This window comes from Pediculus humanus, genomic scaffold (assembly GCF_000006295.1).
Source record: "Pediculus humanus corporis 1103172107416 genomic scaffold, whole genome shotgun sequence".
Lineage (NCBI taxonomy): Eukaryota > Metazoa > Arthropoda > Insecta > Psocodea > Pediculidae > Pediculus > Pediculus humanus.
Window position 1 is genome coordinate 81,396 of NW_002987040.1, and position 24,736 is coordinate 106,131.

The following is a 24,736-nucleotide window of genomic DNA, read 5'->3' on the forward strand; positions in this document are numbered from 1 at the left end:
ATGAATTTTGAAAGGTGTACATGAAAATATCGCCATTTTCAAAAATTTGTGTGTGCATTTACCACACCCCTTCTATTTGTTGTTTTTGTTTTAATGGGAAAGGGTCGGTTTCGACCCGGAAACCGGGATAACCGCCAAGCTGGAATTGATGGAGCTAGAAAATATTGTCGCGAATACAGTGTATTTAAAGGCAAGAGAAGGTAAGTTTTTGAAAAGAAAAAAAAAAAAAAAAAAAAAAAAGATGATCCATTACCCAGTCAATGTTGTTTTTCGTACGAGAGAGAGAAAAAAAAAAAATCGTTCCTTAATCCAAAGTAAAATTATATAAATATTAAATTTTTCATTTTAATTTTTCTAGTTTAAAAAAAAAAAATTTGATTGTTTTTCTTATAATTTTTTTTTTATTATTATTCAAATAAAATTTTTAAAGTCACAAAGTAATCAGGTGACTAGATAAAAAAACTTTTACAATATTTGTCAGAGCTTTTTTCTGTAATCGTTTTCATTATTTAATCACATTAAAAAACTTAACAAAAACTTTACATAATTAAAGAAAAAAAATAAATAAATAATTTATTTATTAGAAATTTATTTATTGAGATGAAACTTTTAAAGATTTTTTTTTTTTTTTTTTTTTAAAATAATCAATCGCACATTTGAAATAATTTTTATATTTTTATTATTATTCGAATTAAACTAATAATTTTTTTATTGAGGTGGTTCAGATAATAATAAAGGGAAAAGTAAAAAATGGAGAAAAATTCTACAGTTTCCTCACATATCTCACTGTTTGGAATTAAAGAACAAAATTGATGTCAAATACTCGTACATAATCGATCAACAACCTATTGGAAGATTGTTATTTCGTCAATTTTGCGAAAGTGAAAATAATAAAAAATATCATCAGTACAATGATTTCCTCGATTTATTGGTAATTATTCTTTTTCTATTTATATTTTTACCTTCTACTTCTATCATTTTTTCTACCTGTTTGATTTATTTATGTAATTATAATTTTTTTTTTTGTTTTGTTTTGTTTTGTTTTCAGGAGAGATATGAAATTGAATCGGATGAAAATCGTAATGAAAGTGCACAGAAAATATACTCTACATATTTAGACAGAGACAGTTTAAATGCTGTCGATATAATCAATATTGATTTGATACAAAAGTGTAAAGAAAGATTGAACAATGCTGACAGGGATTTGTTTTTAGAATGTTTATCAATAGTTAAAAATTATTTAGCAAATGAGCCATTTTCAGAGTTCCTAGAATCAATGTATTTCCACAGATATTTACAGTGGAAATGGCTGGAAAGGTAAATAAAAGAAGTCAATTATCTAACGCAATTTTTTCAAATTGAAACATATATTCTTATTATTTAAAATTATTTTTAATTTATTATTTTTAGCTTGCCGGTTACGTACAAAACATTTAGGATGTATCGAGTGTTGGGAAAGGGAGGATTCGGAGAAGTCTGTGCTTGTCAGGTGCGAAAACGTTAGTTTTTTAAAAAAATGTCTTGATTTTTTTATTTTATTTTTTTATTTTTATTTTGCCTTGTGTGTCTTTTTTTTTCTTTCCAGGAATTTCATCCCGAAATTTTTTTTTTTTTTTTTTCATTTCCTATGAATTCCTTTATTTTCCCATCACCACCACCACCACCAATCCCATCATTCGTAACAAGTTAAAAAGGTATAATGTGTTTTTTTTTTTTTTTTTTTTAAACAAAAAAAGGTTTCTTTTAAAACAATTTTAAAATCATTTTATTTGAACAGGTTCGAGCTACGGGTAAAATGTACGCTTGTAAAAAATTGGAAAAGAAAAGGATAAAGAAAAGAAAGGGAGAAGCCATGGTATTGATAGAGAAACAAATATTGCAAAAAATAAATTCACGTTTCGTTGTTAGTCTGGCATATGCATACGAAACAAAAGATGCTCTTTGCCTCGTTTTAACAATTATGAACGGTGGAGATTTGAAATTTCACATATACAATATGGGTGGGGAACCAGGTTTCGATTTGTATCGTGCAAGATTTTATGCTGCCGAGGTATAGTCTATATATATATATTTTATATCTCAACCGATATCAATGACGTCATTGTTTTTTAATGATAATTTTTTTTTTGTGAAAAAAACAGGTTTTGTGCGGACTCGAACATTTACACGCTCAGGGTATCGTTTACAGAGACTGCAAACCTGAAAACATATTATTAGACGATCACGGTCACGTTAGAATATCAGATTTAGGATTAGCCGTACAAATACCGGAAGGAGACATGGTGAGAGGTAGAGTGGGTACCGTCGGTTACATGGCACCCGAAGTTATTTACAACGAGAAATATACATTTTCTCCAGACTGGTTTAGTTTCGGATGTTTAATTTATGAAATGATCGAAGGACAAGCTCCTTTTAGGTCGGTTGTTGTTGTGATGGCATGAGGAATAAGTGAAAAAAAAAAAAAAAAGGAGATGTAGGGTTATATTGTTTTTTTTTTTTTTTGCCCTCCAGAGCGAGAAAAGAAAAAGTCAAAAGAGAGGAAGTCGATAGGAGAGTGAAAGAAGACCAAGAAAAGTATTCGCATAAATTTACGGAGGAAGCCAAATCTCTTTGTCAACAATTGTTGAAAAAAAATCCAAAAATTCGACTCGGTTGCTCGAGTGGGAGAAACGGTGCCAAAGAAATAAAGCAACACGAATTGTTTAAGTGTTTGCAATGGAAAAGGCTGGAAGCTGGAGTTTGGGAACCTCCCTTCGTTCCAGATCCTCACGCCGTATACGCCAAAGATGTATTAGACATTGAACAATTTTCAACCGTCAAAGGAGTCAATCTCGATGCGACAGACGATACGTTTTATAGTAAATTCAACACGGGAAGCGTTTCGATACCCTGGCAAAACGAGGTAAACCGGAAATTGACAAATGTTTTGGATTTTGTGTGTTCCGGTCGTCGCGGAGTCGTCGATTGATTTGTTGGTTTTTGACGTATCATGTTCTTTTACAGATGATCGAAACGGAATGTTTTAAAGAACTTAACGAGTTCGGACCGAACAATACTCGCACACCCGATTTAATATTGGACGCACCACCGGAACCCGAATCTCCCGGTTGTTTCCCATTTAGAAGAAAGAAAAGACAACCGTCAAGAACAAAACCGATACCGATTCAAAATCATCAATTCGTACCCAGCTGAGTGAATAAAGGTAAGAGCATGGGGGGAGGGGGAAGGGGGAAGAGAAGGAGGGGAGAGAGAGAGAGAGAGGAGGAAGTAAGGATCGAGAAAATTTTTTTGGTTTTTCAGGTGAGGGGAAAGGTTTGATTGAAACAAGCCATCGTCCTAAGCCCTCGTTCGACAAAGCCCCGGAAAAATGGTTCGCCGAAAAAAAAAAAAAAAGAAAAAAAAATGACGAGTCAAACGTAATAATAAATATTTTTAATCATTCCAGTAAAAATAATAATAATAATAATAATAAGACTAGGTGTTCTTCAAAATTGAGATTTTTCTATAGCGTCGTAGATGTCCGCGATAATAATAATAATAATAATAATAATAGTAATAGTAATGATGAATGTGATAATAAAAAATGTAAAAGTTTACCAAACATACGAATGGAATTCACAACCAGGGAAAATTCGGATGACTATTACAAATCAAAATATTGTCTAACGAATCCTTTGAACAACGTGCCATGGGCGAGAGAAAACGCGGGAAAAAACGATGATGAAGAAAATGGCAACAAACAAGACAAACAACCGGAAACGAATCGTTTCGATGAACCGACGGAACCGGATTTGACAACTTGGGCCGCGTTGTTTTTGGAAAATAATCCGTCGTACTGACTCCGTCTCGGAAAAAATCCTCGTATCCGAAAAAGAAAACGCGGAAAATCTTCGTATTGTTGTCATCTTACGCAATGCGTAATCGATGATCGGAAAAACGAACAAACGCACAAACAAGTCTTGTCTGGGGGATGAAATAATAAGAGAAAAACTCATCTACCAACCTAAAAATGAATCAATCATCCGCGCACATTCCGCGTTCGAAGTTCGTTAAAAATGAGAAAAGAACAAACTAAAAAATGGAGGAATGAATGAATGAATGAATGAATGAGAGGAGACAAAGACGGAAGATAAAAGAGAAAGACAAAGAAGGAGGAGGAGGAGGTGGAAAAAATGGCGGGAAAATTGTTTTTTCTTTTTCTTTTTCTCTGGATGTTACAAAAAATTGTTTCTTATAATTGATAAAAAAAAGTAATTGTAAAAAACCTTTTATTATTATTATTATTATTATTATTATTATTATTATTATTATTATTATCATCATTATTTAAAATTTCTTTTTTTTTGTGTTTTTATTCGTACCTTAAAACTGTGATGATGATTTTTTTTCTTTTCTTTTTTTTTTTTTTTTAATGTTTTAAAACTGAATTTATGTTATATTTATTATTATTATTATTATTATTATTATCATCATCATCATCATCAACGCCGCTATCGAGTGATCAAATTTTCGGTCGGTTGAAAAAAAAAAAAAAAGAAAAAAAAATTTATTTATATTTACTTTTTAAAAATAATTTACACGTAATAAAGTAAGGAGTGTGTGTGCGTGTGAGAGAGAAAGAGAGAGTGGGAGAGTGTGTGAGGGAGTAAGAGAGAAAAAAAATACTTGCCAATAATAATTTTTTTTTTTTTTTCGAAAATTTTTCTTGTCCCTATTATGTCCCCCCCTCGTTTCCCCTTTTATCCCTTTACCGTTCCACACCCCCCGCCCGCAATCTTCCCCCCTTTCCCTTTTAATAATTGTTTTTTTTATGCACGCATGTTTATATGTATGTATTTTTAAATTGTGTCAATAATTATTAAAGTGAAAAGAAAAATAGTTATTAAAATGACATAAATCATAATCAATTAGGATAATAAATGATAGAGAGAGAGAGAGAGAGAGATGGTAAATGATAGTCAAAGATAGATAAAATATTTAAATAAAAAAGATTTATTATCCATGTGCTAATAATAATAATGTCTCGTCGTGCCATGTCGTCATCATCATCATCATCATCATCATTATTAATTGTATATACATATATAATCGATAAAAGATAAAAAAAACAAATAAATAAATAATCGATTATGTTAATAATTCAATTTTTTTGTATATTTTCCTTTTTATGATATTATATTACGTCATCACATAATCGTTTGATGTATAAATGAATAATAATAATAATAATAATAAAACCAATAACAATTTAATATATATAATTATATTTATTATTAAAATTAAATAATAATAATAATAATAATAATGAAAAAAGATTAAAGCAAAAATTTTTTTAATTAAAAAGCATTTTTTTTTTTTAATTAACAATTTAAATGTTAAAATTAATAAATATTACATAATTATCATCATCATCATCATCATCATCAACATCATCATCAATATCATTTACGTCATCAACGTCTTGATTATTATTATTATTATTAATTATGAATGTTGTTATTTTGATGCGTTAATTAAATTTAATATTATTATTATTTGAAGAGTTTTTATATCAGCAATGCGGTTATTTTACAGATCGATTCATCAGTCAATCAATCAATCAATCAATCAATTAATCAATCATTTTCTATTATTATTATTTATAACGATGACTATTAACGTTCGTTATAATTAAAAAAAAAAAATTGTATTGTACTTGTTGTTGTGTTTTACCTGTCATTATCATTACCTGTTTATTTATTTATTTATTAAAGTAAATTAAATGCGAGAGCAAAAAGTTAAACGATAGCAAAAAACATTGTTTTCTCTCTCTATTCGCGTCTCTTTATTTTTTTTTTTAATTTGCTATGAATCACTCGAAATAAAAAAAAAAATCAAAATTACGAGAGGGGGAGAGGGGAGAGAAAACTAAAAAAAAAAAATTTGACGACGATGATGGTGGTGGTGGTGGTGATGGTGATAATGGCGATTACGATGAAGATATTATTAACTTAATTATAATCACATAATTGTAAACAAAAAAACATGTTAAAAATAAAAAAAAAAAAAGTAAAAATCGTTACGTAATTGGGAAGAAAACGGACGAGACGGAAGAGGGGAGGAGAAAGGAAAGGGAATAAAGCGGATTGGTTCGCTAGAAAAAAGGGAGGGGAAAAGTGAAGGTGATTGGTTCGTTAAATAAAGAGTGGAGGAAGGAAACGAAGGTGATTGGTTCGCTAGATAAAAAGGGGAGGAAGGAGAATCGAAATCGGATTCGTACGGATTCGTGGTAGTAGTGGGAAGGGGAAAAAAGGAAACGGAAATCCCAAATTTACAAAATAACATAATTATCCTATTTGACAAAAAAAAAAAAAACAAATAATAATAATAATTAAACAATACATATAAAAAAAATTTTTTTTTTAAAATTAAAATTTTACTTTTCCGGCGACCGCCATTTTGTTTTTTTAAAAAAAAAAGGAAAAAAATAAAAAAAAATGAAAAATCTTGGACGATTCATCCATTATTGGTATTTAATAATATTTTAAATAAGATAAAAAAAGGTTTCATTATTAAAAGGTTATTAATAATAATAATAATGATAATAATAAACCCTTTTGCCAAATGAATTACTGATAAGGTAAAAAAAAGTAAGAAAATTTACAGTTAATTAATAATAATAATAATAATAATAAACAACAAACTCATTAAATATCTATAAACTAAATTATTTTTAACCTTTTACAACAAATGTTTTACCTCACTTTGTTAATTACAACAACAAAAATAATAATAATAATAATAATAATAATAATAATTTGACTAAATATGGCAGTTATTTTATAAACTATATTTTATATATATATATATATATATATGCGGCAGTAATTTGGCAGGACTAACATAATATACACAACATATGTATATGCGTGCGCGCGTGTTTTTGCGTGTTCAAATTATCATTATCATCATCGTAGTCGCCATTGATACGAACGTGACTGTTAAATCGCAGTGGGAGTTATAATAGCAATAATAATAATAATAATAATAATAATAATAATAATAATAATAATTCACGCGGATTTTTTTTTACAAGGCTCGTATTTTTTATTACGAGCACCCGCACGCACGCACGCACGCACGCACTTTCTGTATGCATGTTTGTGTTTGTGTTTGTTTATGTTTGTATGTTTGTTTGTATAAGCATTTATGTATAAATTTAAAATATCTATTTAAAATTAATTAATTAACAAACTCGTCGTAACTTTCATCGTCGTCGTCGTCGTCGTCATCTTCATCTTCGTCATTTCCCAAATCTGGAAACCTACGGAAAAAAAAATGATGATGATAATAATAATAATAATAATAATAATAATAATAATAATAATAATAAACGATTTAAATCAACGGATCGTCGAATAAATAGATAAATAAATAATTTTTTTTTTTACCATTAATAACTCTTGTTTCGAACGACTCTCATTGGCTTGCGTAAAAAAAATAATAATGATAATGATAATGATAATAATAATTAACGTTTATTGTCAAAGTCGAGAAAAAGTGACGGGGAAGGGGGAGGAGGGGAGGGGATGGGATGGGGGAGAAAAAAGTAAACGCGTGTTAACGTAAATAAATTATTAACCCTGTTTGTCCGTAAATTTTATGTAATGGCGGCCTCGATTTTTTTTCCATCGCAAATAAATAAATAAATAAAAATTAATTAATAATAATAATAATAATAATAATAATTTTACAATATAAAAATTCAATTTATTTATTTATGCGTGTCCCCCGTAATTATATATATATATATATATATATATATATATATATATATATATATGTTACAGGCAATGTGCGAAAAATCTGGTTCGGTTTTTAAATCCCGAAAATCCCCGAAATTAAAGTTCGGCTTTAATTTCTAATACATCTCGTCGATGAATCGGATGTGACGTCATCAACAATTTAACTAACAACCGCCGGTTGAGGCGGAAGTGCTAGGATCAGAACCTTAACAAACAACAACCGAAATCCGTACAATATTAATAAAATAATAATAATTTCATAAGCTAAGTAAAAGTTTTCGTAAAACGATCAAGTAAAAATGTGTCACGCGGGCGTCACCTTCCCCCCACTTCACCTCCCTCCCCCCATTACGTTTGTCACTTCGTATCATCATCGCCCGTAACGTAAATACATATATATTTATGTATATAATAATAATAATTATTATTATTAAGATTAATTTTAAATTATATTTCACAAAATGGAATACATAAAAAATAAATAAATAAAAAATATATATAAAAACCCGCTTTTGCACGAATCCGATTTGATGAGAGTCGATGACGTCGTCGGCGTCGTCATCGACGTCGTCATCAACGTAGGTATGAGCCTTTTTTTATACGACGTCGAATTTCTCGTTTTTATCGACGTTTTAACAAATAATTTATTTTTATCGAAGGGTTTGCTTATTATTTTAAATTTGAAATTTGACGACGGATACGACGACGTCGTCCGCGTCGTCGTCGTCGTCGTCGTCGTCCTAATTATTTCGTGTTTAAATATGTCATTATTATTATTATTATTATTGTTATGAAAATTATTTCTGTAATGATTCGAAGTAGTGTAAAATAAATCGTGTCGATCGTTTACGTCATCTGTCGTCACGTAAAAACCGTTAAAAGTCGGTAAAACTTTTATTGTTTTCCCGATTGTTTCGTTGTTGTTGTTGTTTGTATTTGACGTCATATTATACAACAACCACAAATTCCTTTCACTTTTTTTTTAAAATAATCCGCAAATGCATGCGTGAAAAAAAAAAAACAAATTATTTTATTTTATTATTTTTGATATTAATTGTTTTTTTTGTTTTCGAATCAAAAGGTTAAAGGTCATATTTAGGTATGATAATAGTTTGAACTTACTTTGAACATTCGTGTACGTTTTTAGAAGACAATACTGTATTATTGAAATTAACCGGAGAACCACCGATTTTCAATGAATGAATACAACCATTGAGTCCTCGAGTGTATAAACCTGACGTCATACGTTCAAAATTTGGTAATCCTCCTATAAATAATAATAACGATTTAATACATATATAATGACGTCATCCGCCATATTTTATTTTATTTCACTTTAAAGGATTTTACCTATGTATATATTTCCGGCTGTGTTTAATGACGTTAAATGTCCGCTCGATTCGACGTATTTAATTTCCCCATTGTTGTCCACTTCCAACCTTCCTTCTTTGGCATTTCTCGTAAGTACTGCTCTGTGTCTTTTACCGTCCGTCACTTTTTTATCGCTTCTTATGTGTACGGAACCGGAACCCAATTCGTAACTCATTTCCAAATATCCATCGACAACTGATGACAGTAAATTCATCGATTAATTGAACCGTTTCCGGTTTGTTTCCGTTTAGTTTAGTTCGATAATTATTTTACCTGCTACGGCCAGATAATCTTGTCCGTAACCGTTTTGACGAGCTTCTTGTCCGTGCCAGTAAAGGAGACCATCTTCCGTTGTGGAAAATTCAATGACTATGTTATTAGCTTCCTGTGATTTTTCTCCCGCCAAATCTTGTCTTAATTCTATGTAACCGTCACCGCGAAAACCGACGGAAGCCGATACGTCAAGACCTAAAAAATCGGTAGAAATCGTGAATTTAGGGAGGGGAGGAAGGTGGGGGGGGGGAATTCTGGTTTTGATTTTCCAATCAATCAAATTTCTTACGTTCTTCGCAAGTGGGTCCCGTGAATCCAAAGGTACACTGACAGTGATATGTTGTTTCCGTACCCGTGCACAGTCCGTTGTTCTTACAGGGCTTCAAAGTGAAACATAATCCGATTTGTGTTTCACAATGTCTTCCCGTGTATCCTTCGGGACAGGAACAGGAATAACTGTCGCCCTGTAACGATGATTACATTTCCGTAAATTAGAAACATAAAAAGGAGGAAAGCGTAAAAAGATCAATTTGTCATCATTTTTCACTCACTTCCGGATAACACATTCCGCCATTTATGCAAGGGTTGTGACTTCCGCAAACTGAAACTCTTTGATGATGACCGCTTCCGTGACCGTTACCGTGTCCGTTCATACTTTCGGACATATGACCGTGTCCGTGTCCGTGTCCATGTCCGTGATCGTTACCATGTCCGTTGCCATGACCGTTACTATGACCGTTACCATGACCGTTACCATGTCCATTACCGTTCATAAATCCATGTCCCAGACCGTGGCTGTGAGTTCGTCCGAAACCATTAAGAAAACCCTCCGGTATCGGACCTGGACAATTTCCTACGTTTGCAGAATCCACGGCAGATTTTTTAAAATCTAAATCTAAACCGGAAACTTGAACCTACATAGGAAAGAAATAATTTTTTTCATTTCCGTTTCGGAATTTTCCTCAAACATAAAACCCAATCGAAACTCACATTCGAAACGCAACCGCTAAAACCGTTTTTAACTCCCACATATGGGGAAACGTTAATTTTTTCTTCGTCGTAACCACCGACGTAGAGCAAAGTTTTAAGATTAAGCATTGGATTCCTCGATCTCGTATCAGACACTTCTCTTTCATCTTCACCGGCTTTAACGGATAATCTACCCTCTTTGAAATCTCTCAATGCGTTTATCGTTATCCATTCGTTTTCACCGAAAAAGTTATCCACTCTCAATTTGGTGGGACCTGTTAATGAGGAAAAAGTAATTAATGACGATACCCTGTGCCTGCGGGTTCCAACCTTCGTACGACACAATACCTGATTCGTTTTTGTATGAAAATTCAACTCCTCCATCTTTCATTGCAACAGCAACAAAATCTCTTAAACCTTCTTCGTCACTTCCGCAGTACATGATTAAACCGTCTCTTAAATCTTGAGGTTTTGCTTTCATCGAAACCTTAAACCTTTAAAAAGGAAGAAGACAACAGTTGGCATTACTGACATTCGAATAACGATTTCAAATTTATATTTAAAAACCCGACTTACTTTCTCAAAGCTTTTGGAGTCGGATACGCGACGTATGCGTTGTTGGCAAAAGATGGTACGATGACTTCGACATCATTTTCGCAACGTTTTCCTTCTTTTCCGAGTGGGCACTTACAATGAATTCCATTTTCTTTTTCCATGCATTTCCCTTCGCCGCAAGCTCCGTAAAAACAATTTTCTCCAACCTGAAACGTTTAACGATGTGGAAACGTGAACTTCCGGAAACGGAAATACGTACAATAAAAACAAACAAAATTTTTTTTTTACTTTGTCGCAATTATCTCCGTTGAATCCCGATGGGCATATACATGCGTATCCTTCTTTCGTCGGTGCCTCTTGACAAACTCCACCGTTTCTACATTTGTGTTCGGCGCATGTTTCGCAGGTTGTTATACCCTCGGAAAACGTTGCATCTTTAACCAAATCAAGTTCTGCACTTCCTATTTTCATTCTGCTTATGCAACCTGTCAAAACATTTTTTTTTCATTTTTAAAATTCGAACCTTTTCATCGTCGGAAAACATTTCCCGCATTGAACTTACCGACTAAACCTTTCGTGTAGCCAACCGATCGGTGAATGTTATTAAAATTAGATACTCCTCCGACGTATAATGGTTCGACCAAGTCCAATCCTTGGAATGTACCAGTTGTCGAACCTGTGAAAGGACCTTCGTCATCGACGTACATGATTCCTGACAGGTACACAACAAAACCAATTTAACATTCATCAACCTTTTTTTTCCCCCCCATAACAAACAATTTTCTTTTTCCCTTCATCTTACTCACCATCCTTTCTAGATCTTGTCAATTTAACAGTGTGCCAACGTCCCAACGAAACCGGTCTGTCGTTTTTAATTGTTGCTGTACCGGAACCGACGTCAAATTTAAATTCTACGTAACCGTCATTGAGACCCAAAGATACGAAATCACCGCTTCCTCCTTTCTGTTGTCCATTGTACAAAATCAAACCTAAGAAAAAAGGGAAGAAAAGGTTAAGGTTAACACTAAGAGCAAAACAACCGGAAACGGCGGTTAAACAAAAGCAATAATTTCTCACCATTGCTATCTTCCGGTTTAAAAGAAACTTCGATATCGAAATTTAAATATGCATCGGGAAGAGTTGGGAAAACCATGTAACTACTCGGTGCCTGTGGGAAATGTGGTACAACACCCGTGACGATCAACGTTACCGGTATGTCAACTTTTGTCTGTGCATTTTGAGCCATGCAAACATAAGTTCCGGCATCGTGAGCTTTAACGTCTGTTATTACCAAAGAGCGCTAAAGAACAAACAACAACAACAACGAATTTAATAATAAAAGTTAAAAGGACAACAACAAACAACAAACATCAAACAACAAACAAAAAATCCTTTACTTCTTTTATGTACGAATCTTTCGGTAACGCTCCATTTTGTTTTTGCCATGAAAACGATACCGGGGGTGGCAAATCCGTTTTACATTCCAATTCAACGGTTTTACCATATTGCGACGTTTGTATTTCTCCGAGTTTATCATGTGCGTTAACATCTGCAAGAGCCAAAAAAAATTACGTAAAAAAATCTTTATAAAAACAAACAAACAAACAAACAAACAAACGATAATCTCACCATTTAAAACGGTTACGACATAATCTTCGTGACGTATATTTTGCGGACTTTGAGTTTTGCATCTGTAAACTCCATCGTTCTCTAAACGGGCATCAACGATTCTACAATCATAAAATTTACACAATAATAATAATAATGATCACGACAGTGAGAGCAACAACCACAACAACCTCACCTTAAAACGTTTCCGAAAGATTGAACGTTACTTTCGAAATTTCCATCCACTTTAGTCCATACCAACGACGATGATGGTACTCCACCGCTTGCTATGCATCTCAATTCCAGAACTTCACCTTCTTTAACATTCGGTGAACTCGGTTCGATCTTCAAGTAGGCATTTGGGGTGTCTGCATAAATTCGTTAAATTATTATTATTAACAAACAAAGAAAAATTTCAATTTCACGATCGCGATCGCGTAAACAAAAACTATATATATATATATATATATATATATAAACGCATTAAAAATTTATTTTAAAAAACAATAATGATAATGATAATAATTGTAGTAATAATAATAATAATAATAATAATAAAACATTCATTTTTTTGAAAATGAAAACACTAACCGGGTTAATTCCATCATTCCACCTTTTAACACACAAAAATAAAAAAGTGTAAAGACCGATCAAGTGTATTAAAAAAATACATACATAATCTTCGGATTATCTCGTTTGATAATCCGATAATCCTTGTTAATCATAAACACAAACACTACAACTACTAACCGTAGTATATAGAGTGAAAGAAAAAGGATACCCGTAAGAAGACAAATTATTTAAATATTATTATTATTACATTCGCAAAAAACACATTTAAAAAAAAAAAAAAAAAAAAAAAAACATTTTTTTTTTCGTCATGGTATCTCTCTCATAGTAGAGATATCACACGTCATTTCCGGTATTTTCGTTTCCAAATATCCTCTTCTTCTTCCACGTTCCAAAAACATAACCGACAGGCAGACATTATAAAAACAATCACCACCACCACCACCATCATCATCATCACCACAACCGCAAAATAAAATCGAAAAATTTAAAAATACCACGTCGTTATTGAAAGAAAGAGAGAAAGAGAAAGAGAAAGAGATAGAGAGATAGAAAGCGACAGAGAGAGAAAGAGAGAAAGAGAGAGAGAGAGAGAAAAAGAGAGAGAAAGCGATAGAGAGAGAGAGAGAGAGAGAAGGGTAAAGGTAATAAGAGAAAAAAAATTATTGGAAAATGCAATAAGATAAGCGTTGTTAAAAAGGAATAAAATGGTTAACATAATTTATGTAAGCTTGTTTGTTTTGTTTGTTTCGCTTGTTTGCTTGTTTGTTTTAATTGATTGATAATAAAAAGGAAATTTAATTAAATAAATAAAATAAAATAAAAATAAAAAATAAAAAAACAAACCACGTCCGCGACGACAATATCTCTCATCAGATTGGTCCCTACAGTCCACTACTCCGTCGCAGACCGAATGGACCGGAATACATTCTCTGCTTTCAACGCACTCAAATTCTCTTGAGGGTTGACATCTTTCACCAGATCCTTTAATATATAAACACCGCCCATGCACAGTCATTCAATTAGTTCTTTCTTTCTTTTTTTTTTTTTTTTTTTTGGATGGGGGGACTTGGGGAAAAGAGCTTGGGGGGAGAAGGTTCGAGAGGGAAAAGATTCGGAAAGAGGAGGGAAGAAAAAAAAAGGGAAAATGAATCGGGAAAGGAGAGAGAGAGAGAGAGAGAGAGAGAGAGAGAGAGAGAGGAGAGAGGAGAGATGTTTTTAAAAAAAAACTGTTTTTTTAAAAAAAAAAAAAAAAAAACTTTCGCGTTCGCGTAGCAAAAAGCAAAAATTTTAATAAGCGCAAAAAAAATTTCCCGGTCACAAAAAAAATTATAAAAAAAAAATTCTTTAAAAAAAATTAGTTTTTACACCACTGCCCCAAAAATTATTACAGTGGCATGCATTTTAAAAAAAAAATTAAAAAATCAAAAAAAAAAAAAAGTGAAAGTAAGAAAGAGAAGAGAGAGAAGAGAGAAAGAGAGATAGAGAGAGAGAGAGAGAGAGAGAGAGAGAGAGCAAAAAACAAAAAAAAAATTTATTTTTTTTTTTTTTTAAAAAAAACAAAAAAAATTTTTCATGCCCGAAAAAAAATCAAAAAATTCAAAAAAATTCAAAAAATACAAAAAAAAATTATAAATAAACAAAAGGGGGGGGGGGTAGTTTAAAAAATTTTTTTTGCTGTCGTTCAACAACAACGACAACAAAAATTAAATTTGCTGCGAAAAATTTGCTGTAAAAACATTTAAAAAAATAAAATAAAATAAAAAATAAAATAAAAAAAAAAACGTAAAAAAAAAAAAAAACAACGTTCGTATAAAATTATAATTATTATTATTTACGTTCAAAAAAAAAAAAAAAGAAAAAATTAATAATAATGATAATAAAATCAATATCGAGTCTCCTGTAAAATTAATATTTACCTTACGTACCCAATCGTAATGATGATGATAATAATAATAATAATAAAATAACCGTTCGTCCGTTCGTTCGAAATGAATCCACGAACGGTCAACAAGTAAAAAAAAAAAAAAAAAATTTTTTTCTTTTCGTTCCATTACGATTGTTTATTAATTTTACAGCAGACGAAAATAATAATAATAATACACAACAAAGAAAAAAATAAAATACAATTTCTCTTTTAAAAAACAATAAGAAAAAAATAAAATGAAATAATAATAATAATAATAATAATATGAAAAGCGTTTTCGTGTCTAAAGAAAGAAAATTTCAAAAAAAAAAAAAAAAGAAAAACTTAAAAGTGAGGCATTTAAAGTTTTAAAAAAATTATTAAATTATTAATTAAAATAAGCAATTTTTAAGTTTAAATTCTAATGCCACGTTTGTATCACGTCGTGACGTAATCAAAAGATTTGTACAGGTATGGTATGTACGTGCGCACGCGGGCGCACGTGTAATCAAGGGAAAGAGAGTCCCCCCCTTGACTCTTAATGAATTCGATTCATCGCGTCACGTTCGAACGGTGAAAACAATTTTGCTTTGGGGGCGGGGGGGGGGAAACGACAATTAAGGTACTTACGATAACCGGAAGTGCTTGGTCATTGATAAAAGGTCGTGCCTGATAAAATGAAAGTGTGTGCGTGTGCTCTTCCAACAAACGGGAAACGCGAATTTTACGGGAGACATTTTTTTAAAAAAAATTTTAATTCACTATAATGACGTCACAGAACAAGAACCGGAAATCACTTGAGAAATATAATCGAAAAACCGGAAACGGTTTTTTTTTTTTTTTACAAACGATTCACTACAATTTGTTGTTCGTACAAATTTATTTTCACTTTTTTTTTGTAAACAAAACCAACACGAATAATTAACAAACAATCAAATAATAATAATAATAGTGAACACTTTTAACCGCAGCAAAAAAAAACCGTCATTGTAACCGACAGCAAAAAAAAAAAAAAAAAAGAGAACGTGTGACGTAATGACATAAAATACCCTGTCGCGTATTAATTACCTGAGCGTTTTTTTTACCTGAAATGTGCGCGTGGAAACCGGAAGTGAAACACAACAACATCCGGTTTTTAAATATATATATATAAGGGTAACTACTATTGTTTTCCCGCACAAAATCTTCTGCTATATACACATAAATACCGTGATAATAGATAAAATAAAAACAACAATCGCGTATATTAATGTCGTCTGCTAAAAACTACATAAATATATATATATTAATTAAAAAAACTCTCTTATCATTATTATTATTAAGTTGAACACTTTCGCGTGTTTTTTTTATTATTTAACGATAAACCTAACACTAATATTATTATTATTATTATTATTATTATTATTATTAGGGGAAGCCATATTAGAGCGAAAAAAAAAAAATTGATAATAATAATTCTAATCTAACGCGCCTATAAAATGCCTCACTTATTTATTTACGTAAAAAAAAAGAAGAAAAGACTTTTCCAGAAGAGAGTGGGGGGGGGGGTTGAAGAGAGAAAAAGAGAAAGAGATAGAGAGAGAGAGAGAGAGAAAAAAAATTTTTTTTTTTTTAAAAATCTTCCAAGAAGTAGTGACACGTCATCAAAATTTACTCACTGTCGACTCGGAGGTAAACGTAATCGCTTTGTATTCCCGAAGGAGTCGATATCTGGCAGGAGTAACGTCCTTCGTCCGAGGGACTCACGTCGACTATTTGAAGCATTTCTCCTCTTGGGAAAGCATTTTGCGGAAGAGGATATCCTCCTTCTTTGGTCCATTCGACGTGAGGAGTATGACCGGAACCGTCAGGATGTACGTAACAATTTAATGTTACCGATGAACCCACTCTTGCCGTAACATCCGGTTCGGCCGCCATTATCGAGGCACCCGATTCCGATGCTGCTGTGTAAAAAAATTTATTTGAAAAAAAAAAAAAAAAAAATGAGTTTGTAAAACAGGAAGCGTCGTCTTTTTGGCGGGAAATTTAAAAAAAAAAAATCTCTCTGACGTCATGCGATTAAAATGAGTTTCGTAAGTTAAACATTACGGAGTGAAATTACGGTGTTACTGGAAAATTTTTTTTTAAGTCGTGCCTGGAACGTATTAAATCGGACCTTAGGGTTAGATAATAAATTAAATGAAATTTCGTTTGTTGTTGTTATCATTATCATCGAATAAGAAAAAGTCTGGAAAAGTTTTATCGTTCATGTCCTAAACCTGGAGAAGAAGAAAAAAAAAGCGTAAAAGAATCATGCAGCAAATTATAAATTTGCCTTACCCCTAACGTCATCTTCGGGTTCTATATTGAACAGAAAAAAAAAACAAAAAAGGAATTACGATTTTTTTTCCTTTTCCTGGAGAAATTTTTTTTTACGTCTTCGTTTGTAATAATAATAATAATAATAAAACGGGATCGATGGTTCTTACCTAAAACTTCTACTTCGGCTATGGCTTCGGCCTCTCCGGCATAATTTACGGCCCTGCATAAATATTTTCCAGCATCTTGTACGGAAATCGATCTGAAATTAAGGACTCCACCGTTGACGTAAGCGCTATCCGGAAGTCTACGATTCACGGCTGACCATTCGATGGTTATGGGTTCGTCTCCGGTTGCCGAACATGTCGTGTAAGCACTGTCACCGAGTCTTACAACTTGTCGTATGGGTACCAAAGTGATTCTCGGAGGAGCTGAAAGAAAGTAAATTTTTTACTCGTTCAACTTCTTTTGTACCTTTTTTGTTTTTCCTTTCCTCCTTTTCGAGGTTACTCACCTACAACGGCCAAATTAGCTTTCGCGGTAAAAAGTACTTGTCCGAGATTGTTAAGTCCGATGCATTGATATTCGCCAGCGTAGTCAGATTGTACGTTTTCTATGTATAATGTTCCGTTTTCGACTCTCGATCCTGCTGGTAGAGGAGCGTTACCGGCACGTATCCAATCTAAAAATTCTCCAGGTCCTAGATCTGGAAAAGAAAGAAACGATTGTTCAGTTAAGAGAAATAAAAGAAATTTTTTGGATTCAAGTAACAAACAACTACGAACTTTCAGCTCTGCATCTGATTTCCGCTCTTCCGCCGATAGGGACAGAGTAAGCATCGTCAGAAGAAGGATGAGAATAAGGAGGTCGCGGACGTCTGAAATCTTCCGGTTGATACGGTGGCCTTTGATGTTCGGGATAGTGAGAACCTCTTCTGTCTTCCGGATAATGCGATCCTCTATTTTCGTCCGGTCTGAAGGGTTCGGGATAGTGAGAGCCTCTATGTCTGTCGTCGGGTTGTGGCCTTTCATGATCGGGACGGTAAGAACCTCTTCTGTCATTCGGTCTACGGTAATCAGGATGGTACGATCCTCTCCTGTCTTCCGGTTGGTACGGATGTCTCGATTGCTAATCACATAAAATTTTTTTAGTACAATATTCCTCATCTCGAACGAAGAAAAAAGGCAAAAGTTCCAAATTACCCCGTATGCGTCGCCACCTCCAGACGCGATATCTCCTCTAGTGGGTCCGATGTTATTGTCCAATTCGACTCTGAGCATGAGCCTTTCTTCCGTCGTTCCAGCCGAATTGATCGCTATACAAGAATAAGATCCTTCGTCTGCTTTGCTTACTCTCGTTATTTCGTGTACGGCTGCCATAGGTTGACCTTCGGTTATGCTTACGCTGAATCTAAGACCAAAAAATTCACTTTTTAAAACCGGACAAACTCGTTAAATTATAAAAAAAAATTTTTTTAAACTTACGGATGTTCTCTGTAACTAGTCTTAGACCATGAAACGCTTGGTGTCGGAGACCCAGTAGCTCTACATTCCAATTTAACTCTTTGTCCTTCCACAACGGAAACATCGTTGGATGGAGTTATTGTTATGACCGGTTTCGATTGTACTTCAATACTGGCAATCGCGTCTACACTTCCGGCACTGTTTTCAGCACGGCAAATGAATTGTCCTGCATCTTCCAATTTCATATCAGAAAACCTGAGAGGGGGGGAAAGTTAAATGTTAAAAATCAAAATGGCGGATGTGAAGCACAAAATAAAAAAATGGATTGTACCTTAAAACTCCGTTTGGTAATTCTTCGATATTCGAACCGAGAGACCTTCCATCAGATTTAGACCATCTGATTTGAGGTGTGGGGTCTCCTTGCGTGACCCTACATTGCAGTATCAAACTTCCACCTTCGTGTACGGTTTGACTGGCGGCAGGATACAATTCCACAGCCGGAGGTTCTCTTCTTTCGATGTCAACAAATGCAGAAGCCTGTGCGGAACCCGTGGGTGAATCAGCAATGCACAAGTAAGTACCTCTATCTTTCATCATAGCGTTTTCTATTCTCAACAATCCACCGTAATCTCGAGCATTGTCTCCTAAATCTTGTCCGACTCTTGTCCATCGTACTTTCGGCTGTGGTTCTCCTCTTGCGTTACAATGCAATTCTGCCGTGGTACCTTGCGCGACGGTTAATCTCTCAGGATCAATTTGTACGATTGGAGGAGCACTTTTTTTTTGGGGGAGGGAAAAAATATATGTTAAAAATTTCCAAAAAAAAAAAAAGGAAAAAAAAAAGAAAAAAAAAATTTGAAGATGCTCACCCAGTGGAGTAAACGGAAATGCGTGCAACCGATTCACCAGCTTGTCTTCCGGATTGATCGTATGCACTGCACATGTAGACTCCCGAATCGGAAGGTGAGACATCGTATAAAGTTAATATTCCTTCTCGTACAGACGAATTCGGTGGCAATTCTCTTCCGTCTCGTGTCCATCTAAGAGTGTAACCTCTCGGTGCTTGACAGTAAAAGTTGACAGTTTCCCTTCCGGGTCCGTTATATTCTTGCGGACTGATGCTAACTCTAACTTTGGTTTCCGGTGGACCGGGTTCTGTTAAAACGCAATGACAATAATTTAACCCTTCGAAAACAACCGTTCTACAAATAAAAACCAAAACCAACCTCTTCCTCTAACGACCAACATGGCTTCTTGACTATCTTGTCCGGCAACGTTTGACGCAGTGCAAATATAATTTCCAGCATCTGCCAATCTGACTCTTGGAATGTAAACGACGCCATCGTAGAAAGTAACATCGGGGCTGAGGGGTTCTCTGCTAGCGGAATTCCATCTTAGCGTTGGTGCCGGATTTCCGGTTGCGGTACATTTTATTTCAACGGGTTCGCCTTCTCTCACTTCCGTCACTCTCGGATGTATGGTAACTTGAGGTCTCGAATGAGGAGAACCTTAAAATGATATTTTATCGATTTAAATATTGCCAACAATACAAACAAAAAAAAAAAATGTTGGCAAAGCTTTTTGTTTTTCAGGACCGTACCCGGTGCGAGAACGACATTTTCCGGTATATCTTACGTAAGCATAAATAAATAAAAGAAGAAACAAACTAAATTAAATTACAATAAAGAAAGAAAAGCAAATTTTCAATCGTTAGATTTCAGAGCGACAACATTTGAAATTTTTTTTTTTTTTTTTACCTCCAACAACTAAAGTGGCACGACTCGTTTCCGTCGTGTATCCATCCGATGCGTCACATATGTAGGTACCGGAATCTGAAACTTCCGCCGTGTGTATCACCAACAAACCATCTCTATCTTCTATGTATCTACCGTATGGCAAATCTCCATCTTCTTTATACCAACGAATGTTGACTGGACGCTGGAAAATTTTTTTTCAAATTTGTTTATATTATTCGTTTGTCAAACACTAACAAAAAATTTCGTAAAAAAATTTTCTACTCACTCCAGGTTCGGATGATTCTCCAACGCATCTAAATCTCGCAGTGCCACCAACTTCAATAACTTGTATGGCAGGTTCGGCAATTGTAACGTTCAACGATGGTGTGACAGGTTGTAAAGGCTTGGACGGTTCCGTTGGACGTTCCGGAGTTCCTGTCGAAATAATTCAAAAAAAAAAAAAAAAATTATTAAAACTCTTTTTTCTTTTCTTTTGTCTTTTACAACAGTCATCGTTATTATTTAAACACATTTAAATTGTGCGAATGTTGTGTGACATCCATCAAAAGCTTTTCCAAATTCTCTCTGTCATTTAAAAGTGTACAGAAGAAAAGTTTTATAAATATTATTATTATTATTATTATTATTATTATTATCCCAGAAAGTGAAATGGCAGAATACCAAGCAGCAGAAAGAGTATTGACAACACATTTTTTTTTTTAAATCATCTATAGATAAAATAAATAGACACAAGTATATATATAAAAAAAAAAAAAAAAAAGTTTGGTCGGGTAATTTCTCGATATTTATAACGAACTTATATACGAAACACTATTTACACGTTTTGTGACACGAACACGTGACGGTCACGTGAGTATGTGTGTGCATGTTTGGGCTCGGGTGATACACATCTACATGAAATTCTAACGTGTGCTCGCGTAACCTTTCAAGTGCTTTAAGAAGTAAAATTAACGCGTCGTGGCTCAGGTAGTTAATAATCGTAGTTACGAAAACGATCGTGGTTTTAGATTAACGAAAATAATCCCTCATCACCGGTTTGTACGCCTACGCAACAGATAAAACACACAAAATATATATAAAACATAATAATAATACTTTTTTTTTTTTGGGGGGGGGGGTTGTTACACACATCAGGATGAAAACACAATATGATATTACATAGTCGCGCGTGTTCGGGTGACGTTAGAGAGTATGAGAAAAAAAAAGAGGAGTAGGAGGAGGAGGAGGACCCCTTAAAAATTTTTTTAGAACGGGAGCAAGAGAGTCCCAAAAAGAAAAGGGTTTTTTTTATTTTTTTGCGTCTTTTCGAACCTGTGCCAGCGATCATCGCAGTTACTTTCCCTACTTCGACACCATCTCGATTAAAAAGGATGCAATCGACGAGTTTAATTTCCGGAAACAAACGAACGATCATTTCTCTTTGACCCCCGTATGCGTACATTTCGAAATGATCTTCTTCGTAGTTGGCTTTCTTAAAATAAGTATCCGGATGAGAGATGTTTGGTAAGCTGAATTTAATCGTCATTTCTTCGCTACTCTCGTATTCGCATAGAAAACTTTGCTCATAGCCTACCGGTCTTTTTGAAACTCTAGTAGGCGTGATCATTATTTTTAGCATACCTGATCGTGTGTGATAAAAAAAAAAAAAAATTTACATTGTTAAATTTTTTCCCTTAACTAGGTACGTTATGGAAGACTAGAAAACAAACGCAAAAAAAATTGTCTTCTTCTTCTACTTCTTCTTCTATACGTTTGTTTGTTTGTGTGCTTGTGTTTATATATTCGCGCGTGTGTGTGTGTGTGTAAATCGATGATTATGATGATAAGGCACCGTCCGTTTCCTCTCTTTTTTTATTTGTTTGTGGATTAACATTGTGAACGAAGAGAATTTTCCGAATGCACAAAGATCGAATCAAGGTTCGAAAAAGAAAAAAAAAAGAAAAAATTTTTTCGTTTGCTGTACCTGCCATCTCGCAGTATCTTCCGGTGTAACCTTGTTTGCAACTGCATAAAACTCTTCCGTCTCCCTCCAAAACGCAACTTTCTTCGTGGTTGTGACACGGGCATTTCTTACACATTCCAAAAGCCGTTGGCGATGATCTATCGTACACGTCTCGGTAGTATCCAGGTTGGCAAACCTTTGAAAAAAAAAAAAAAAAATTTGAGCGTGAAACTTTTTAAAATTTTTTTTTTCTACTAATTTTCGAAACTATCGAGCGTTTGATACCTCGCAAGACATTCCTTCGTAACCGGGTGGACACCTGCATATTTCGACGTCCGTTGATTTTCTATCGTCACCGCTGAAATGTGACACGGCCGTATCCATGGCTATGTCACTCAAATAAGTCGAATGAAGTTGATTGTAGGGGGTTGCCAAAACCAAAATGGCTTCGAGATTAGATAAAACGGACATCAAATCCGATCTGGATGCTGGTCTGAAACCGAAATTCTCTTGTCTTTTCCAATCTCTTTCCCTCAGCGGAATCGAAATGACCTGTAAAATTTTTTAAATTGACTTTGTAGAAAACAAACAAATCACCATCAGCGGTAATGATCGAATCATCCAGTCTCCCTACCTGAGTTGCATTGGACGAAAGTTGTTCCGGATTGTTCCAGAACAATGTAACACCGTTACCGATTAAAATAACGTCTTTGTCCGTGCTGGGCCTTGATGCGTAAGTCGTTTCAAATCTTTGAGTCAAAGTAAGATGTCCTCCGTAAGAAGCAACCTTTTTAAGTAAAAGAAATAAAATTACAAAAAAATCCTTTAAAAAACATTTTAAAAAAACCGTTACTCGAACCTTGTTTCCGGTAAAGACCGGTGGAAGAGTCCAGAACAAATGTTGAGTTCTTCCCGGTGGAAATTGAAATCCGATTTCGTTTTCTGCACTGTTCAAACTAAAACCTGATTTTATCACGTTTCGGCGAGAACTGAAAACATTAATAATAATAATAATAATAATAATAATCGGTATCAATAAGAAAAAAGTCGGAGTGAATTCTTACGAAATTCTTACCTGTCGGACAAAGTGAAATGATTGTCGATACCTTCTAATACCTGCATGGGGATTTGAGTGACGTAAAGATTAGAAGACTGACAATCTTCGGTAACACCCGAGCAAAAACATTTGTGACAACCTTCGGGATTTTCTTCGGATAAACCAAACGAACCGAATTTACATTGATCGCATTTGAAACCTTCGACGTTTGCCTGAAAATTTTTATTAAAAAAACCTGAAAAAAAATCCTATGATGACGTCAATTTACTAGAAAAACGATAAACATTACTTTGCACACGCATTGTCCTCCTGGACAATCAGTTCTGAAACTTCCTCTTGAATCGCAATTGCAAGAAATGCTTTCACCAGCCAAATAACAACCTTCGCTTGACAGGGGATCTCCTGCGTATCCCGGTTGACATTCGTCACAATTTTCACCGGTCGTACCGTGCCTGCAATTCTATTTGGAAAAAAGAAAAAGATTTCAATGAATCGATCGTGAAAATTTTTCTTTTTTATCGTCATTTTAAATTTTCTTACGGTGCAAGTTCCGGTTTCGGGATCGCATTCGTTACTGTGTCCGTTGCAAGAACAAGGTTCGCAGGTTCCCAAATACAATCCTTCTTCGGTTCTCGTGTAACCTATGTCACAATCTTCGCAAGATAAACCACGGTAACCGACTGGACATTGACAATGTTCGACTTCAAACGCTCTTTCTTGTCCTTTTGTGAGAGAGAGAGAGAGAGAGAGAGAGAGAGAGAGAGAGAGAGGGAAAACATTAATAAGTGTTCCTACCACAGAAATCCAAAACTCAAAGACCTCTACATACCTGTATTCCTTTCTTCGGCGATATCCAAACTGACTCTGACCAAGGATGCTTGTTTCGTTATGGTTGTATAAGTTGCTTTTATAAGAATGTTTTTCAAATCGGCCAAAGCCATTATCAAATGTTCTCTGTTTGCCGGTTTGCCATCGTGTCTTTGCCAGTATTGTTCCATCAATGGTACAGCAACGGTTTGAGGTTCGTTAACGACCAATCGATCGTTTGGATTGAAATAAAGGAGTCTGATGTCGTTATCCTACAGGATGAATACAATCAATCAATCATTTTTTATATAAAGTACTGATTTTCCGATCAACAACTCTCTCAAATATACAAAAAAAAAAAAAAAAAAAATCAAAT

General features: G+C 33.9%; 3 protein-coding genes across 3 annotated transcripts in view; 2 read left to right on the forward strand and 1 right to left on the reverse strand.

Annotated features, from left to right (window-relative positions):
- Phum_PHUM066650 (cAMP-dependent protein kinase catalytic subunit, putative) lies at positions 1-3,192 on the forward strand (the record flags this gene model as incomplete). Its single annotated transcript, XM_002423505.1, has 9 exons — positions 1-14; positions 103-200; positions 717-931; positions 1,049-1,317; positions 1,411-1,489; positions 1,778-2,050; positions 2,142-2,416; positions 2,512-2,902; positions 3,004-3,192. 9 exons carry the CDS (start codon positions 1-3, stop codon positions 3,190-3,192), a joined length of 1,803 nt encoding a protein of 600 aa, XP_002423550.1.
- A 416-nt stretch (positions 3,193-3,608) lies between these two features.
- Phum_PHUM066660 (uncharacterized protein) lies at positions 3,609-4,053 on the forward strand (the record flags this gene model as incomplete). The annotated part of the gene is made up of 2 exons (XM_002423506.1): positions 3,609-3,832; positions 3,984-4,053. 2 exons carry the CDS (start codon positions 3,609-3,611, stop codon positions 4,051-4,053), a joined length of 294 nt encoding a protein of 97 aa, XP_002423551.1.
- A 4,849-nt stretch (positions 4,054-8,902) lies between these two features.
- Positions 8,903-24,736, reverse strand: part of Phum_PHUM066670 (uncharacterized protein) — a gene marked incomplete at both ends in the record, with an annotated part of 62,021 nt that continues 46,187 nt past the window's right edge. The window contains 35 exons of the mRNA XM_002423507.1: positions 8,903-9,051; positions 9,135-9,350; positions 9,429-9,623; positions 9,718-9,892; positions 9,980-10,342; positions 10,419-10,672; positions 10,746-10,891; positions 10,974-11,158; positions 11,241-11,437; positions 11,515-11,664; positions 11,759-11,941; positions 12,030-12,252; positions 12,350-12,501; positions 12,582-12,682; positions 12,757-12,928; positions 16,695-16,976; positions 17,505-17,765; positions 17,849-18,040; positions 18,120-18,462; positions 18,537-18,744; positions 18,819-19,052; positions 19,129-19,572; positions 19,667-19,952; positions 20,024-20,305; positions 20,555-20,735; positions 20,820-20,968; positions 21,866-22,174; positions 22,518-22,692; positions 22,782-23,048; positions 23,131-23,283; positions 23,356-23,485; positions 23,572-23,765; positions 23,843-24,013; positions 24,094-24,275; positions 24,383-24,632. Coding sequence (XP_002423552.1) covers positions 8,903-9,051; positions 9,135-9,350; positions 9,429-9,623; positions 9,718-9,892; positions 9,980-10,342; positions 10,419-10,672; positions 10,746-10,891; positions 10,974-11,158; positions 11,241-11,437; positions 11,515-11,664; positions 11,759-11,941; positions 12,030-12,252; positions 12,350-12,501; positions 12,582-12,682; positions 12,757-12,928; positions 16,695-16,976; positions 17,505-17,765; positions 17,849-18,040; positions 18,120-18,462; positions 18,537-18,744; positions 18,819-19,052; positions 19,129-19,572; positions 19,667-19,952; positions 20,024-20,305; positions 20,555-20,735; positions 20,820-20,968; positions 21,866-22,174; positions 22,518-22,692; positions 22,782-23,048; positions 23,131-23,283; positions 23,356-23,485; positions 23,572-23,765; positions 23,843-24,013; positions 24,094-24,275; positions 24,383-24,632 — 7,554 coding nt within the window. The remainder of the gene's footprint in view (positions 9,052-9,134; positions 9,351-9,428; positions 9,624-9,717; positions 9,893-9,979; positions 10,343-10,418; positions 10,673-10,745; positions 10,892-10,973; positions 11,159-11,240; positions 11,438-11,514; positions 11,665-11,758; positions 11,942-12,029; positions 12,253-12,349; positions 12,502-12,581; positions 12,683-12,756; positions 12,929-16,694; positions 16,977-17,504; positions 17,766-17,848; positions 18,041-18,119; positions 18,463-18,536; positions 18,745-18,818; positions 19,053-19,128; positions 19,573-19,666; positions 19,953-20,023; positions 20,306-20,554; positions 20,736-20,819; positions 20,969-21,865; positions 22,175-22,517; positions 22,693-22,781; positions 23,049-23,130; positions 23,284-23,355; positions 23,486-23,571; positions 23,766-23,842; positions 24,014-24,093; positions 24,276-24,382; positions 24,633-24,736) is intronic.